The sequence below is a fragment of the Harpegnathos saltator genome, unplaced genomic scaffold (assembly GCF_003227715.2).
Source record: "Harpegnathos saltator strain DR-91 unplaced genomic scaffold, Hsal_v8.6 scaffold80, whole genome shotgun sequence".
NCBI classification, from domain to species: Eukaryota; Metazoa; Arthropoda; class Insecta; order Hymenoptera; family Formicidae; genus Harpegnathos; species Harpegnathos saltator.
In genome coordinates, this window is record NW_020230649.1 from 82,781 (window position 1) to 100,312 (window position 17,532).

The 17,532-nt window shown below is 44.4% G+C and overlaps 1 protein-coding gene across 3 annotated transcripts in view; it reads right to left on the reverse strand.

Annotated features, from left to right (window-relative positions):
* LOC105186743 (GRAM domain-containing protein 2B) overlaps positions 1-17,205 on the reverse strand; it is a 57,473-nt gene extending 40,268 nt beyond the window's left edge. For 2 of the 3 annotated variants that reach the window (XM_011147279.3, XM_011147196.3), the window contains exons 1-3: positions 17,009-17,205; positions 10,393-10,684; positions 4,678-4,890 (exon numbers count right to left, since the gene is read on the reverse strand). In XM_011147279.3, coding sequence (XP_011145581.1) covers positions 4,678-4,890; positions 10,393-10,684; positions 17,009-17,138 — 635 coding nt within the window. In that variant the 5' untranslated portion in view covers positions 17,139-17,205. Of the gene's footprint in view, positions 1-4,677; positions 4,891-8,004; positions 8,290-10,392; positions 10,685-17,008 lie in introns of those variants that run through there. The other variant, XM_025306823.1, reaches the window with a different exon arrangement.
* Positions 17,206-17,532: the final 327 nt, after the last annotated feature.

Here is a 17,532-nt window from a genome sequence, read left to right on the forward strand (position 1 = left end):
GACGTTTCTACGACAACTATAGCACTAACGAAATTCATTCCTATATATCTGTTTTCCGATGTTGTGAGTTAACCTGAACCTGAATGTAGACCCCAGATAATGATACCTGTTATTTACCATCCACCATAAATTACGCGCACCTTGTCACGTTATCGCAGCTATCTGCGCAACATGGTGATAACCAACAAAGATATTTAAGCTCTCGACATAGAAAGAGAGAGAGAGAGAGAGAGAGAGAGAGAGAGAGAGTCATTAATATATTTTTAAACAGATCATGCATTGTTACATTTCTATGGTTCAATTATGATAACTGAGGTGACGCTGCTAAAATAAACCGTATTTGTCGTTGCGAAGAGCTGCGATTGCGTAGGCACGCGAGCGGATTGTACGAACGATGTTTAAACGCGCATACATACGGAGGAATTCTCTATTACAATTTATTTTCGGATCCCGCCCTTGAACGGAGAAAAAAAGACTTGCTCTAAAAATACGTATAGGCGAACGCGGGAGTATGCTTTGCGGGTCGTGAAACATGATCGATCAGCGATGCACTCGCCAATGGCTTATCACGCGTTCGCTATCTCTGGGCTATCGTCGTCGAATCCGCGAGATTAGAGCCGATTGTCACGATGCTTTCTGAGTCCATGCCGCCACATTGCATTAGCGGATTGACCGATCTACGCTACTTGTTCAGTTAATACGGCTATTACGGCCGATTGCAGGTGTGTAGTATTCCTTCCTTCGCATATCACATATCGTCGAATCGCCGATTCGTATCGCGGAAGCAACTCTGCTACCTCCTGGGTGACCGTGGCACAGCCTGGGCGCATAGTGAACGTTAGACTCTTTCTGATTCTCAGGTGCTATAGTTGTCGTAGAACGCTGATTCTCAGCGTTCTATATAACGCTACGTCCAGTCGCGAATTAAGCGCCGCGAGATCTTTTCGACTCTATAAAATTGGAAGCAGGAATTTGAACATTTAATCGAATTTGATCTTTGCTCTAATCTGATCTGAGACTCTAATCGCCGTACGTTCTGCAAACGCACACGGAGAGAATTTTTCTAAAAGATGTGTGTGTAACGTTCCTACATGAAAGAAAACAATTCAGTTAATGTAAGTGAATTGCCTGGAGACAATAGGGACTAAAAGGACTGGTGAAAAACTCAACAGACGTATTCCTTTGCAAGATGCTTCTAATCAGCCGATTGCCTCCCGTTGTCTCAACTGTATTTTAGTGCAACCAAATTGAAACGAATCTTTTCGGAGTTGCAGTAACGGAGATATCGTTTCTCGTCGGATCTCTATTTTCGTCTGATCCCTATTCAATTACATGAAATGATATCTTCTTTCCCGTGTATACTAGAAAGTATCACACTAACTTCTCCGTGGTTAACGGTAAGATATACTCACATTCTTTAAAACATTTGAAGCTAACATATTACGTGTGATATTACGTATGATATTAATTATAACTATTTTATACGGAGAATTATTTTATGTGCGATATAAATTTTCATATTTTGAAGTTAAGAAGATTTTGAGGTTAAAGAGATACTCGAGCAAACTATTAATCGTTGCAATATATAAATTCGGACTTTGGTATGAATATATACCGTATTACATACGATATAGTACGACATATTATTGAATAGAACTTCTTTCCGTGTATATAAAAAATAGTAAGTGTGATATGCGCCCAGAATAAGACCGCTATCGAACGAAACTTCGCACGGGAAACGATTAACGATCTGATGCGAGCGGTACTCTGTCGTGTGTAGTAATTACATCTTCTCAAAAAATGATGACATTACTTTCGGTATACGCAATTACATCGATAACTCAATTGTTCGGCCATCGAACAAAGTTAAAGACTTCGCGGACGTCGTAAGCTTTGTCCGAAAATAAAGCTGCACACTAAATAAAGTCATGAAACGTTAAATCTGTTTTCGCATTTCTTACGAAAGTCAATTTGCCGAATTACTGTCTTCTCTCATCCGCTCTTTATTAGCAGTTCTTAGACTGAACGCTACAAAAAAAGAAAAAACACCGTATCCTCGCCTACATCAACTTTTTCTCACGAGAAGGATAACACGCGCGGCGCAATACTTGCCATTGATAACGCAAACAGATCGACCATCGACAGCTTGCGTAAGTTGTGATAAGCCATCGAGAATAAAATTGTCGGGACGTAAGACGCAAAAATAATATCAATCTTAAACGTCGTGGTCTACATGTCGCGCGAAGTAGCGGCCTTTGATAGCGTTTCAACATTTTTGTCAACTTTCATCGTTATACTTTCGTAACGCTCTGTATTATAGATGCAAGTTTTTTTATATATGTTCGCGAAATTATACGAAAGCTGAGATCGCAACAATGGGAAAGAAATATGAGAGAGTATACACGAGAAAGTTTTATTACACGTGCCACGTCATTCGAATAATTCATATCGATTTACGTCAAGCATTGGTCTCTCATTAACGAAATGATCAGAGCTGACTTCTCCACAATAAAAAATTATTTGAATCTGATGCTTATATGAGAAACATCGTGAACGAAGTATGAATAACACATACGATAATCAGTTATATTATCGAGAACGTGGAAGAGAGAGAAAGAAAGAGGGCAGGAGGGGGAATATATCGTTTAGATCAATTTAGTAATAGTAATTATTTAGTAATAATAAATTAATATATATATTAAGTACGTAGTATAAATATGACACGCTTCTTTTTCTCGGACAAGTTGGATAAATAGATAAAAGTCTAGGATGATTATCGCTCAAGGTTCGAAATGTATTGCGTGCCGCTACGCACTCACCATTCCGATGCACATTCGCACGTCGCCCGCACATGCAACTGCGCCTCCTCCTTGTGATACACGCACGATATTCGCTCGTCGTATATCACCACACGTTTCTTAATTCTCAGCCAATGCAACACAACGTTGCAGTTCCTCAGGAACCGATTTTTGCAGCTCCGGGAGATTCTCAGTTCCGTCGAGATGTTTTCCTTGCTGCTATACACGCCGAATCGCTGAATTCTTGACAAGGTCCTTGCCTTGCGAGTTTCGTTCATCTTGCCGCGTCGCCCGACTGTGATATAATACTGGCGAGATCCGTATTGTGCGAAAGAGAAGAAAAAGAAAAAGAAGAAATACAGGAGAAAACCACACGAAATTTCCGTTCGTACATGGAGAAGATATCATGAGGAATCTCGAATTTTTCGCCGACTTCGGCTCTCTCGATCGTCGCAGACAGATCGCGCCTCTGAGGAATTATGTCTCATCGTATCCGACTTGTTTTCCTGTCCGGCGAAATTCACGAAAGGCTAGAGACTAGAATCTGGGCAACGCCTGCCGACCAACGGAGCGGATCATTACGAGGTACGTGATAAGGAAACGCGGTCCTGTTATCAGCGCAGTACGTTGTGCCACGCCGGGCCGTACCGACGATATGAAAATCGGGAATGCGGTATTGTTTGATGGCGCACGAGAGAGACGGTAGCTGAGCCTCGTGTCTCTCGCTTATTCTCCGCGGCATTTCGAAGCGCAAGCACACCTGTGCGACTTACGCGCTTACGCACCTGACACCCCCATTACACGCGTGCGCGCGCTCACTCGCTCGCTCGATCGTCGAGTTGTTGACTCGTTGAAATTGAATCGTGCGCATGTATTACGGAGATTAAACAATATCTCGCTGCGGTGTACCACATATCGTCGATATATTCGTCATTATAATTTCAACTACTATAATAAGTTCCGATAAACGCGTAACCAAGTAGTGGATTTGCAATCTATATCTTTACTATGCGAATTGAACGGAGAATCAATAGGCGGCCGTGATTTGAAATTATTGGAATAACTTTGTTAAGAATCGCGAGATTGAGCGCCGCGGGATTTCTCGATGATATTAGATTGGAAAATGTTTGATTAAATAATATTTGATATGAACGGACGAAATTTTGTCTGAAAATTCTAAAATCGTTTGCTCGCTACACAGTGATTTCGCGGATATAGACACGAGCGAGATATTTGTTCGGTGCTTAATCAATTGATTATTTATTTTCAGTTACCTGTGTTATCAAGTTCTTTATTTGTCTCTTGTGGAATAATTTGTAATGGCATTTGTAATGGTATTGTTATCGTATTCCGTATTCGAAAAAGCATTAAGTAATTTTCTGTGAGGTGTTTCTATGAACGCAACATTAGTCGCAATTCAGATTTAAAGCCATTCACCGCTCTTGCTTATTATGGTATATCTCGTCCAATTAATTAGAATCGAATCAGCCGGATCATTATAGCGGAAGTAGTAAAGAGAATAACTTTGGAGCACACTCGAAATTCTCCACTTATCCTCTCAAGGCGATGAAGCAAAGCGACTAATAAAATGCAAACTTACTTAATGTTCAACCTTAAATTATAACATTCTCCAAATTTGTTCGTATTTATACATTACGTAACATCATTTTCGACTTGTATATATGAGAGAACTCCTAATGCGTGATCACACATTCGGCGATCAACAGTTGATAAAAAAATTTACACAAAGGAAAAATCCGACAGAGTCAAAGTGTTGATCTACAAGATCTGTAGGAACGTGCGCGCTAAAAAACAGTTCCTCATTTACTGATAATGCGAACTTTCGAAAATGCCTTTCGAACAGTTCATTCTCACTCACCCATTGACGATGGAAGAGGATTCATCGGCGTTAGATGGGCCCGACACCTGGACCTTGGGTACGGCATAACTGTCCAGCTGTCCATAGCCCTGTCCATGACTATGAGCGTGACTTTGTAAGTGTTGGTGATGATGCTGTTGCTGATAATTGGCGGTGGAATAGTCATCGCTATCGCTGCTCGGCGGTTGCTCCGATCCGACACCGCTACGAGGTCTGGAATGAAATGAGACATGTCGACGGACGAGTGGATGTCGACGGACGAAAGAAGAAGAAGAAAAAGAAAAAGACCAAGAAGAAGACGCGAGATATTTTGGCCAAGTCTCGCGTTTTCTTCTCCTTCTTCTTCTTCTTCTTCTTCTTCTTCTTCTTCTTCTTCTTCTTCGTCTTTTTCAACGAGTCGAGTCTTGCGTTCGGACTCTAGAAAATGCTACTAAACTGCATGCTTTTCGATCTAATAGTCGCAGTCCGAGCTCTCGCTTCCGCGGATTGATTGATTGATTGATCTATTCGGTCATTATCTGCGCGCAACATATCATCGCGGACGTAAGTGCCTCGTCAAGAGTTCGCAAGCAGCAAACAGTTCTGTCACGATTCAGAAATCGAGGAGCAGAGAGGTCGAGATTTCAATCAGATTCCGCAATTCCACGATCGATCGTCGTAGGCATGTGCTGCTTTTCTTCCAGCCATCGCGCGACATACAGGATGACCCATTTTAATTGTCCACTTGAAATATTTCGGGAGAAATCCGTGTTATTCGAGAAACATGTCGCAGAGAAAGTTTAATTTTATAAGGGAACAATAAAACAGTGATTTCGTTCAAACTCTGTCCTCAGACTCAGAAACATTTTTCTGTAATAATGCACTTCTTCTGAGATATTTTATCATATTTCCGTCGATCCCGCATTTGAAATAAGCCATCTTGTATAAAGGGATAAGGGATCGATACTATCGAATACGAAAGATTACACGGTGCGTCTATGGTATGTCCCATGTATTTCGAACGCGCATCATAGATGCGTGTACGAAAATTAGAGAAATATGTAGCACGCGTGAAATAACTCGCGTAGTAAATCTCTGTTGCGAGAGGTAGCATTCAAGTGCACAACAGAAAAGTACGAGACTGAAAATATTTCGACTTTGCCTCGGGGAAGCACTTTAGTTTCTGAACTAGAGAGACCGGGTCATGTTCCAGACACGATGACCGATAGTCCGCAACAGTCGCCACGACTAGCTGCATGTAAGCAGAAACGCGACGAGCCCTGTGCGGGGAATGCGCGAATTGCCCAGTTAATTAAACCGCGTAATCGCCTCCATCCATCGCCTCGGCGAACGGTTCACACGGACAAAGTACGATGTGCCTCTCGATAACAGAAGAGGAAAAGATTTCAGTTTCTTGTAAAACGCGCCCATCGCTCGTATTAGCGGGATAATTTTCGCTCGTGAATCAGTTTGATTTCCTGCACCATCGTTATGTCCACCATCGTGTGTTCACAACGAAACATTTATTAATTTAACAATGTCATTCGCGTTGGCGTGTACTTTAACATGATCGTTTTCTATGATCGATCTTGCGACAGTTCGGCCCCCGTATTCTTATGTCATCCATTTCGCGCAGGACGGAGCGCAAGACGCGAGTTACCATACGATCGCGGAATCGATCGTCCTCAACTGGCGTTTTGCCAGTGCAAGGCGCATTATTCCGGAAGTATATATTTCCAGAATGTGAGACGATGTATGTATGCCCAATAATGAGCGTTGGGAAAAATTATTCGCGACTTCTTGGTACGTTCCACATGCACCCTGATATATACAGCGAGGTATCGCGATTGAAAGTACTTCTAACGGTTCTATGCGTTCCATCTCAATAAAGACAGAAGCTATCCCAAGCAGTGTATAAACTTTTTCAAGACGTTTTAAAAATGTCTAAAAAGATAGGGTGTTTCTTGAGTAGCTTTGAGACATCTTTTACAAATTGTCGTGAGACTGCCGTCTCTGTGTATTTTCATATTTTGTTTCATTTTTTGTTTAGTGACAAACAATGGCCGCGTTCAGCAGAAAAAGTTACTTACTAAACACTTGGTGATTATTATCTATGATTGGAGTATTCTTTTAGATCTTTAACAAATTCAGGGGAATGAACCAATCAGAAACGATAATCACTGATAATAAGTGCTTAGTAAGCAGCTTTTTCTACTGAACGCGGCCATTAACGGTTCTTCCGTTTCGAATCGCATTGTGCCTCGATGATATTGTTCAACTGACGACAACAACAATTCGCTCGAGACCTATTCGCTGTAGCTGTTCTAGAAAGATACTTCTTTGAAAACCCGAGAAAATCGAATAGCTTTCTCTCAACATTAGGCGTCAATTATCTCAGGTTCGGAAAGGCCGGTCGCCCCGTTGTCGCGACCAGAGCCCCCGATTCCGTTCCAGAATCCGTTACACGCACTTTCAGATCGCCGGTGTGTGTTCACGTTCATGTGTCGAGAGATGAGTTTCGTGTGGTCGATCGTGAATCGAACCCGTATACAGTCGAGCAAGTTATATCTTGGAATTATGCGGTTCTACGCGGCATCACCACGACCGAGCCGTATTACGGAAACCGGTTAGTCGGTCGCAACGTGAACGAGAACCGTCTTCACTTCGGCACTCGTACAAAGTTCACGAACCGCGGCTCGTTCACGCGGCCTTCGTTCGCACCTGCGGTGAACGTTATCGTAGCTGGCAGTCCAGTAGAGAGGCGCCACTGTCTCGCGTTGCTGTTCACAGCGGACACATGCAAAGCCGCTCGTCAAATTGGAACTGGGTCTCTTGCCCCACACGCGAGAGAAGCGCGGCTTCAATTATTCCAATCTTCCCGCATCCTCTTTCCGTTTCTCGCCTCGTCGCGTTGAGAATGCCTCATGTGACCCGCCGGCGACCTCGACGGCCACCTAAGCACAGCCAGGCACTAGAAGACCGGATTCCTAAGATAGAGTTATCAGCCGCGTTACAGCACACGGCCTCCCTTCCTCCTTCTTCATTGATCTATCCTCCTCCGGAAGTTTCGCTCCCTCCCTCCCGAGACGGCGAACGGCGATCGTTCACGTAGCTTGTGAAGAATCTTCTCAGAATCCTCTTTGCCGTAGAACTTGCTCTTAACGTTCTTTTTCTCCCTTTCTCGACCACCAGGAATCGGACGCACACGAACGGTCGACGCTCGGTCCTCAACAAGAAGGACGCGGTCTGATCCCGACAACGACGACGAGATGGACGACGAGATGGAGGATAACGACGCCGCGTGCGCCGTCGCCACCGTCGTCTCCTCCGCTTCCTCCTCTTCCTTACTCGCTGCTGCTATTGCTGTTCCTCGACGTCGATCGTGCGTGATATCCCACGGCCGAGTCCCCCGTCGACTCCCAAGAGGAGGAATACGGCAATGCGGTGCGAAGCGTGTGGAGCATGCGAGCCGCAGTCCACACTCGTGCTACTCTCCGCGACGTTCTCTCGACGGCGCTTTCGCGGCTGGCTGGCTCTGATGGGTACGTACGTACGTGTGGCCGCGGCATGGTGTTGGGCTTCGCACATGTACGCATACACGAGCGCTAACAGCTTGGTACCGTCGCGTCTGCGCCGCGCGAGTCACCTATTGACCGAATATCATCGCGATATATATATATATATGTATATATGTATATATATATATATATATAGCAGATGATACATGCACACACACATACGTACACAGACACTAGTGTCTGCGAGAACAAAACGCGAGCCGCGCGCGTGCGGCGTGTGCCTGCGCACTTCTCACCGCTTTCAGGTGAATCTCAAGGTACTCTCCTTTCAAATGGGCATGGCGAACGCGCGGTAATCACCGGCTGATCGACATTGTGTCATAATCTGTCACTCACAATCTCAACGAACGCGTGAGATCGTCCTCGTCGTCTCGTCGTTGCAACATTGTCGCTCCTTACTCGTCGCTTTTCGTGGATTCATCGTGTCAGTTCTCACACGAAGCTCGTCTTTATCAGTGCCTACTCGTGACCGAATCTTATCGGCTCGCGTCGAAAATAGCCGCGCGATGCACGTGATCTTGTCAACGACTCGTCGACATTTTACACATAACATCTTCACCTTTCACCTTCTACTTTCGGACGAAAATTACGCGATCGATCCTCCGCTAGCAGAACCTATTGTATTATGCTCATCTTTTACGCTTCTATATTTTTGCTCTACACTCCCCTCGGAGAATTCGCTGTCTCTTTTCCGTTTTCCTTCTCACAAAAGGGAAAGCATATTTACTCACTCTTCCCCTACCCCCCCCTCTCTCTCTCTCTCTCTCTCTCTCTCTCTCTCTCTCTCTCTCTCTCTCTTTATGTCACGGCATTCTTTGTTACGCGGTGGTCGTCATCTATTTTTTTTCTTGTCTTCGCGCGTTCCTCCGCCAGTAGCCGTATTATTCTTCTCCACTGCGCGTGATGTACCTAGAGAGGAGCATTCTTCATCCCGCTCCTGCACGATCAATAAATTCCACTGATAGAATTGAGACCGTCGTTACATCTTTGCCGAGTTCGATTTTTTCGAGTTCTACGGAACTCGATTGTAGTTCCTATTCAACACGCCTTTCCTTCACTTCTCCTCTCTGTTCTAATGATGACGACAGGATGCGTGCATCACATCACGATCCGCCACTGTTACACGTCGGAGCTCGTGCCGCAACCGGGCATTTAATCGTCCCGCGAGACTTCCTCGATGAAGAAGGGGTTGCGCAACCACTAGCCGCGAGCCGCCCTTCCACTCGCTCCCATTCCAACCGGCAGAAACGGCCCGCGGAAGTTCGTTCCGACGTGCCGCACCAACATAGGAGGGTCGGTCTCCACGGGAATTCCGAGCGTTCGTCGGTGAGAGACAAGCCGCGCCGTCGTTCGCACCAAAATCAGTGCCGTTGCAACATGCGAGTGCACGTCGAGCGCACCGGTGTCGTCGTGTCGTACATAGAAATTCTCAATTTCTCGTGGTAAAATGGAAAAAAAGGGAGTAAAGAGAATTATGGAGAATCGATATAACGCGCGTTACGATGACGCTGACTCGTTTCTTGCAGACGACGCTTCTAATTAGACGGACGATTATTTCCGACGATTCTCTCCTTGCCATGACTATAATAACGTTACAGGCAACATTACGGTGATGTTGGTCTGTCGGTATTCCTGTCGCCCACCCGCCCATCCCTTTCTCGACCGATTACGTGGGCGGAAACAGGCCGAAGCACGTCGAAATCTTTCCGCCGTTTACCGGATTACGTCACACGCGATGGTTGCGCAACCAGGATCAACCCTCGTACAACCACTACGGCCGGTGTTCGACGTATATCTTCGTATACGCGCGCGCGTAAAAGAGAGAAAGAGAGAGAGAGAGAGAGAGAGAGAGAGAGAGAGAAAGAGAGAGAGACGTTAGCTTATAAAAAATCAAATAGCTACTCGATCCCCAATCGTCATGGACGAGACGTGAAAATTGTATCCTTGATGTGCTCTTAGCGACAGCGCAATGTAGCATCGACGTGACCGTTCGCGAAGGAGCGAACAACATGGGGGTGTGTCGTTCCTCAACGGAAAAGTGAGCGAGTAGGTGAAGGGATCGAGACGAGATTTTGCAGATCGCAATTTCTGCATCTCGACAAAAGGAGAAAGGAATAAGGAGCGAGAAAAATATCACAGAAAAGTGAGAGTGACTTACGTAGGCATTGACACGACGGGACATCCGAGTTGCAGGAGGCTTCTGGCGAGATACTCCGGCGCAGGTGCGTCGCTCGCGGCAGGTGCGTAGCGCCTGGCGGACCGGAACGATGTGTCGCAGCTTGCGCATCTGTCCGATACCGTCGATGACGATGACGACGAGGTCGAGGTCGACGACGGCGACGATCTCGTACTCGTGGTGCGCGCCCGCTGTCGCGCAACGACGCGAGCCTCGCTCGCCCGTGGGATCCTGAGAGAGCCGCCGCGACGTAGCTGTAGGCCCGACTCGTTCTCTGAAATGTTCAAGACGAGACATGTCTTTCTTGCAATCGTTCGTTCGCGTTGCTTACGATCGTCCTGACGGGCCTGAGCCAACTCGTCGGGCCTCGATCGTAAAACGGGAGACAGAGACTTGAGAGAGTTGGTGAGGTGAGAGGTCGAGAAAACGTGCGGGATCTGTCTCGTTCAGCAAGTTCAGCAAGTGCGTCCGAGACTGCAAGACTAGCAGGATGTTGCAGGAGATCTTACATTGATAATTAATGCGCGCCTGACGAATACATCGAACGAACACATACCTTGCGTGATCACTTTCTCTCCCGCGACGTCCCGGGACGCTTAGATCGCGGAGGTCGAACGGGAAGCGACTAGCAACGATGAAAGAGAATGTGAGAAATGGCGATGAAACGACGAGACACCGCGTGCTCGTCGTCCGATGAGCTTACTCAATCTCGTCGGCGACGGCGCTTTAATTCGTTTAAAGCCCCCGGTCGTGCGCGCGCGTGTTACAACTGTTAGTCCGCGTATTAGCTCTCGTCGCGTCTCTCTACACTACCGCTACCTGCATTACGTACATCATAAGCGTTCCTGCTGCTGCCTTTAGCTTAATTCATTTGAATCTCTTGTATCCGTCCCGCATTCGCTCACCTTGAATCTGATAAACTCCCATGATGTTACTGAAGATAGCCGATAGTCCACCGCCGCGCCGCCGCGCCGCTGCCGAAACGATCACCGGGAAATCAGGAATTCATTATCAGCGCGAAAAATCGCGAGCGATCGTTTCCTGGCCACGATGAGATCAAACCGTATCACCGAGGAGACTAACTTGGCACGTGAAACGAAACGCTTCGTGAAACGAAAAATTCTAAACACGTTCGACGCACGAAAGAGAGACGGGAGAGAGAGAGAGAGAGAGGGAGAGGGAGAGAGAGAGAGAGAGAGAGAGAGAGAGAGAGAGAGAGAGATGGATTTGCATACGATTCGAAAAATAGTCGAAGATTTGAGACGGACTTTCTTTGATACACCAAACTGGACCCTTGGATTCGCGAAGGTAATGCACTTAATTAATTGAACGCAGACAATAGAGATAATTCCCTCAAGAGGAGAAAGAACGACGTGAAAGGCGAAGACGACGAAAAACACAAATCGGCCTGTTTTCTCGGCGTATACAACCTCGCCCTACCCTTTTTGTAGCTATCTGTCTAAATATTGAAAATTCGAGAACGCGCGTGCACAGGCACCACGTTTTTGGCAAGACGCCACGCACCGTTCGGCGCGTGTGAGGCGCCCGGGAAATGCTGCATTTCTCTCTTTCTCGAAAGATATGCGACACGTAGCCGCGAAAACATGCTGGCCGGCGATCGAACGCGTTTCAGGAGTGATTTGCGGAGAGTGCGACGAGAGTGTGTACAATGTGTCACGTGCGGCGTGACAATACGGAGGAGCGCCTTCGTAGGCGGTTCGTTGGAAAACTGTCGCGTCCCGGAACTCCCTTCCACTTTCGGGCACTGAAAACTGCGGCGGAACGAGAAAAACGATGATACCGCATTTCACGAAACTCGACCTTGTCCGAAATTGTTTTCGCAGGATGAAGAGTAATATAGAGAATTGTGGAAAAGAATTATTGCAGAGAACCGATATTGAATATCACGGACCTGTGTACGAAATTTTACTAATATACAGGGTGCACGATTTATCTGAAGACATTGAAATATCTCGAGAACTATGCATTGGATAAAAAAAAGTGGTTAATGAAAGTTGTTAGTCTCGAAGGGGAACATCCAATGATACCAAACTCGACCTCCCATCCCACCCCCTGGGGGTGGGGGTTGGGGGCAACTTTGAAATCTTAAATGGAAATCCCCATCTTTTATTGCAGATACGGATTCTACGCCACAAAATACGTAAATTTTGTTCGAAACTTTTTTTTTTATTCGTGATAGATGGCGCTGTAATCGCAAAAAATTATATTTTCCGCAATTCTCCAGAAATGATCATTGGATTGAGAAATAAAAAATACCTGTTCAATATTTTTAAAAAACATAATAAAAGTTATTCCTCCCCCATCCTCTCGGGGTAGAGTGGGTGGTAACGTTCAAATCTCAAATGTGGATCCACATTTTTCATTGCAAAATTAGATTGTACGTGAAATTTTTATTGAAACAATTTTTTTCATTGAAACAATTTTTTATAATAAGCCGTAGTTCGCCATATACCCACAGTGGCGCGTCGAGCAGTTCCCTCTTTGATTCGGGTTCCCATTTGAGATTTGAACGTTACCACCCACCCTACCCCGAGAGGAGGGGGGAATAACTTTTATTATGTTCTTTAAAAATATTGAACAGGTATTTTTTATTTCTCAATCCAATGATCATTTCTGGAGAATTGCGGAAAATATAATTTTTTGCGATTACAGCGCCATCTATCACGAATAAAAAAAAAAGTTTCGGACAAAATTTACGTATTTTGTGGCGTAGAATCCGTATGTGCAATAAAAAATGGTTTCCATTTAAGATTTCAAAATTGCCCCCAACCCGTACCCCCAGGGGGTGGGGTGGGAGGTCGAGTTTGGTATCATTGGATGTCCCCCTTCGAGGCTAACAACTTTTATTAACCACTTTTTTTTATCCAATGCATAGTTCTCGAGATATTTCAATGTCTTCAGATAAATCGTCCTGTATAAAATGTAATATATAAAACTAATATATAATATATAAAATGTTAAAATATAAAAACACATGTATAAAATGTCATAAAAATATGAAAATAACGTTCGTATCAATATTTTCCGCCGTTAGTTCATGCCATACATTGCGATTAATCTACTTGCGATAAGTAGTCGATTTACGAACGCGCTCGCAAGTAGACACTTGAGACGGGTCGTTCGTATATATGTATATAGCGTGAATGGACTATTTACCTTCGATGTTAGTTAAAAAAAATGGATGGCTCGCGTAATTATACTTTTGTTGGATGCAGCTGTCGTTTTGCGAAAAGCAATAAATAGCTGTCTGTTATTGCATTATTACGTAATCCGCACGTGCGCTTATATGCGCGCGGGCATGTGTGTGTGTGTGTGTGTGTGTGTGTATGCGAGCGCGTGCATGTGTGTCCATCGTATCGATATTATTGTTTATATTCTTAAAAAAAAGATTCCCCCTGAAATTCGTTGAAATAAATTATAGTAGACACGAGTAGAACAAGTGGAATAAATATGGTGACATTTCCGTTATACTTTACATATATAATGAATATTCTCTATTTCACTTGGGTCATCGAGAGATATTTCCGATCATTCAACACGGTAAAAATGTAAAGAAGCAACGACTGTGGTGTGGAAAAGGTCCACATCCGGATGATACGCCAGTTTTCTTGATAAGGCGAACAAACGGACCTGTTTCCTGTTTGCAGAGACACATTATCATGCGCGGTTAATTGCTCATCGCGTAAGTCAAAGTTCGCGATAGCGAACAATAGCATCTTATGACGCGATGCTGTCTGTGCAAGCAATGTGTGTCGGCACGATACAATACGAATACGATCAATTAGCCATTGATCAGGACTCCACGATTGTAATATCGTATAACAAACGAAATGAAAAAACAAAATGGAGTAAAATAAAACAGCACCGCCAAAGATACTTCCACATCGCACGTTGTTGTGTGTGTGTGTGTGTGTGTGTGTGTGTGTGTTTTTCGTTGTGCGGCATTTGTTGGCATCGATAAGCCATTCAACACGATGACATGTTGATTATCTCACTATGGAGAATTACAATCATAAGATAATACCACAGACGAAATAATTTTGATGAAATAGCACGGCAGACTTAACGTGAGATAAATGTGATTGACGGAAATTATGAGCATTTCCTACCATCGAGTGATTTGACTTTGGGATAAAGAGGAAATGTCCAAATTGATTGATCAATACGAAAATGATGATTTTGTCGTGCTCGTGCGTATTATGTATACGAACCTCGACTATGCTTGACTACGGTTGGATAGCATTCAACGGTTTTATGTTTACAGTGACCTCGGTCGGTGACTAGTTATTCATCAGATAGTTATCGGGGCGTGTTACGATGAGAGCGCGTCGCGACCGCGTTCAATTTCGAAATTCCACAATATGGCTGGAACAAAAATTCTGTTCTTTGAAACTAAGCTTTCCGAACTAACTTGTAATCTTTCTATTTTCTTTTCTCTTTTTGTATCAAGCATCAAATATGTAAAGTCAGACAATTAAAGATTGCGATACTTTTATCTCGATAAGTTTCATAATGTATCCCATGTTAAATGTGGAAAATATATATATATCTCTCTCATATTTAAAAAAATTATATTTATTATTAATTAATAAAAAAATTAAAAAACAATGAAAAAATTATCCTACATAAAAGGATACACAGAACGCCGTTGCGAAACTCGTTCAGGTAAACGTATTTGCAACGATTAATCATCTCTGAATGTATCTATTTTAAGCGCAGACGGTGTAACTTAACGCAACTTTAAAAGACGGACATACACGAGAAGAAAGGATTGATTGAACTAACAATAAACTAACCGACATAGACCGAAATAGATTTCTTCTTGTTAAAATCAAACTTAGTTCATAAGAGCCAAAAATTCTATTTCGACCAAAATGCTTTTTATTCACTCATTATCACGTTGATTTACAGTCGATTTCTTTGCTCCGTATATTATAATCATGTGGTAGCGATCGAGTATGGAAGATTGATTATCAGGATGCCGCGAGAGTAAGAGATGGACAGAGAATGGAGAGGGGAGAAGGAAAGAGATCGTGCGAGGATTCCGGCAAACGCGAGAATTTACTTCTCGAAGTGCTCTTGATGGAGCGAACGATACGAGTAGGTTATCCCAGCGAGTGTGTCATGAAGGGAATCCCGTTCCTGGGTTTCCGAGAAAATGCTGTTGAAATGCCCGATAAAATTGTCTCGTCATAAATTAACATAAACTGTGCCAATTAACTTTGGGGAAGCTGATAAAAGCGGCTCTCAGGCAGTACGCTCAGCTCGAGACGAGCAATTCGATTCGATTCGAGCATTAAAGCAGAATTCAGCCGCATTGCGCGGAACGTGTCATGGCTTTGAACTACATTTGACCCGCGATTCTTCCGCTTCTGCCGCGGATCATGAAAGCGTGACGAGCGCTTAAGTGTGAAACGGTTGCTTGTTATAAGGACAAATCCTAATTACCTCATAGCAAATATTCGAGAATGGACTTTGAAAATCGTATGACGTACCGTGAATTACGAATGACTTTGTCTTATTGCAAAAAAAAAGGTCGCACAAAGTGCAACGAACGAATGCAATACTTCTTTGCATCAACGAAACGCGAAACCTGCTCCACGATATAAACTCATAAATAAGAAAATGTACGTTTTCTCATTGCCGTCGCGAGACGCAATGAGACGCGCTATTAATAAATCTACGATATGCATGATAGAGACGCGGTCACACGAGGAAACATAACGTGTCCGTGTCACGCGTCATTATATGTACACAGCTCCGATTTTTGTGCGTACACACAATAACATCGTTCCATACAGGACGAGTTTTCGTATAACGAGAGAACTCGAAATGTCGACATGAGACAATATCAATTAACATCGATTACATATAGCGAACATTCGTCAAACATGACAAGATTATTTTTCGTTCCGAACGCGCGAGTAATCTCACAAAACGTGAATAAAAATGAGAATGATCGCTCACCAACCTCTCAATTGATCCAATCGATGATTGATTCAACCGTTGTAGGCGCCACGTGACCAACGAAAAAGGAAAAGACAACGCTTTGCGTTGCATTCTCTCTAACTCTAAATTTAAAGTTTTCTCTTTATAACATAAACCTGAAACTTATGTCGTGTCACATATACACACACATACACACGCTTTCTTTCTCTCTCTCTCTCTTTCTCGTTCGCTAGCTTCCCTCTCCCTTCGCTTTTTTTTTCTCTAATAGCACTTGCTCCATATTGTTAGCGCAAATACAATTATTAATCCTTTCCAATTGAACGGCAATTTACATAACTATTATCGATGAGTCGTAGATTTAATCTTGTTCGTTTAACTGGAAAAGTCACTTTACGAACAACAAGCGGGTTTTTGAATTGTGAAAACTTTCGTTGAAATGAGAGAGAGATAGAGAGAGAGAGAGAGAGAGAGAGAGAGAGAGAGAGAAATAACATGCATACACCAGCGCCATAGTTTCGTTCCGGACACGAGAACGGAGAAAATTTAAAATTATAACAGCTTTAAACTGCGAGCTTTAAAGTTTTCACGCTTCTTTAGCGAATCCCGCTTTTCCGTGTTTCGAACTTACCTCTCGCAACGACGGTCGACGGTATTCTGAGACTCGTGCCTCGTCGCAGAGTGACGCCGGTTCTGTCGACCACAGTTTCCGTTTCCGGTTGCAGCGTTCCGATGCGCCCCTCTCTCTCCCCACCGTCCATTTCACCGGATTAAAGAGAGAACTTCCGTGTACAAGAGCCGGCCCGGGACGGCTGACACTGTTCGACGTCGTCGTCACTACGGGATTCCGTGGATGCTTATCGACCGGCTGGTAGTCGTCTCGTGGCACGATCGAGCGAATCGGCCAATGGTAGCAGTAGGTCGCAGTCACGTGCGGCTTTCGGCGAACGCGTTCTTCAGTAATCCGCCTTCAATGTCGCGAAAGGTGTCTCGTAACGCGGCGGACGAGCTTCCTTCAGCCGCCACGACCAAGTGAGAGAGGATACTGAAATCGCCACGTTCCTCTCTTGCCGGCTTGCCGCCGTAATCCTTCTCCATGCGAGACTCTTTGGTTTCAACCAACGGACAAAACGCGTAGCTTCTCTTCCTCCTCTT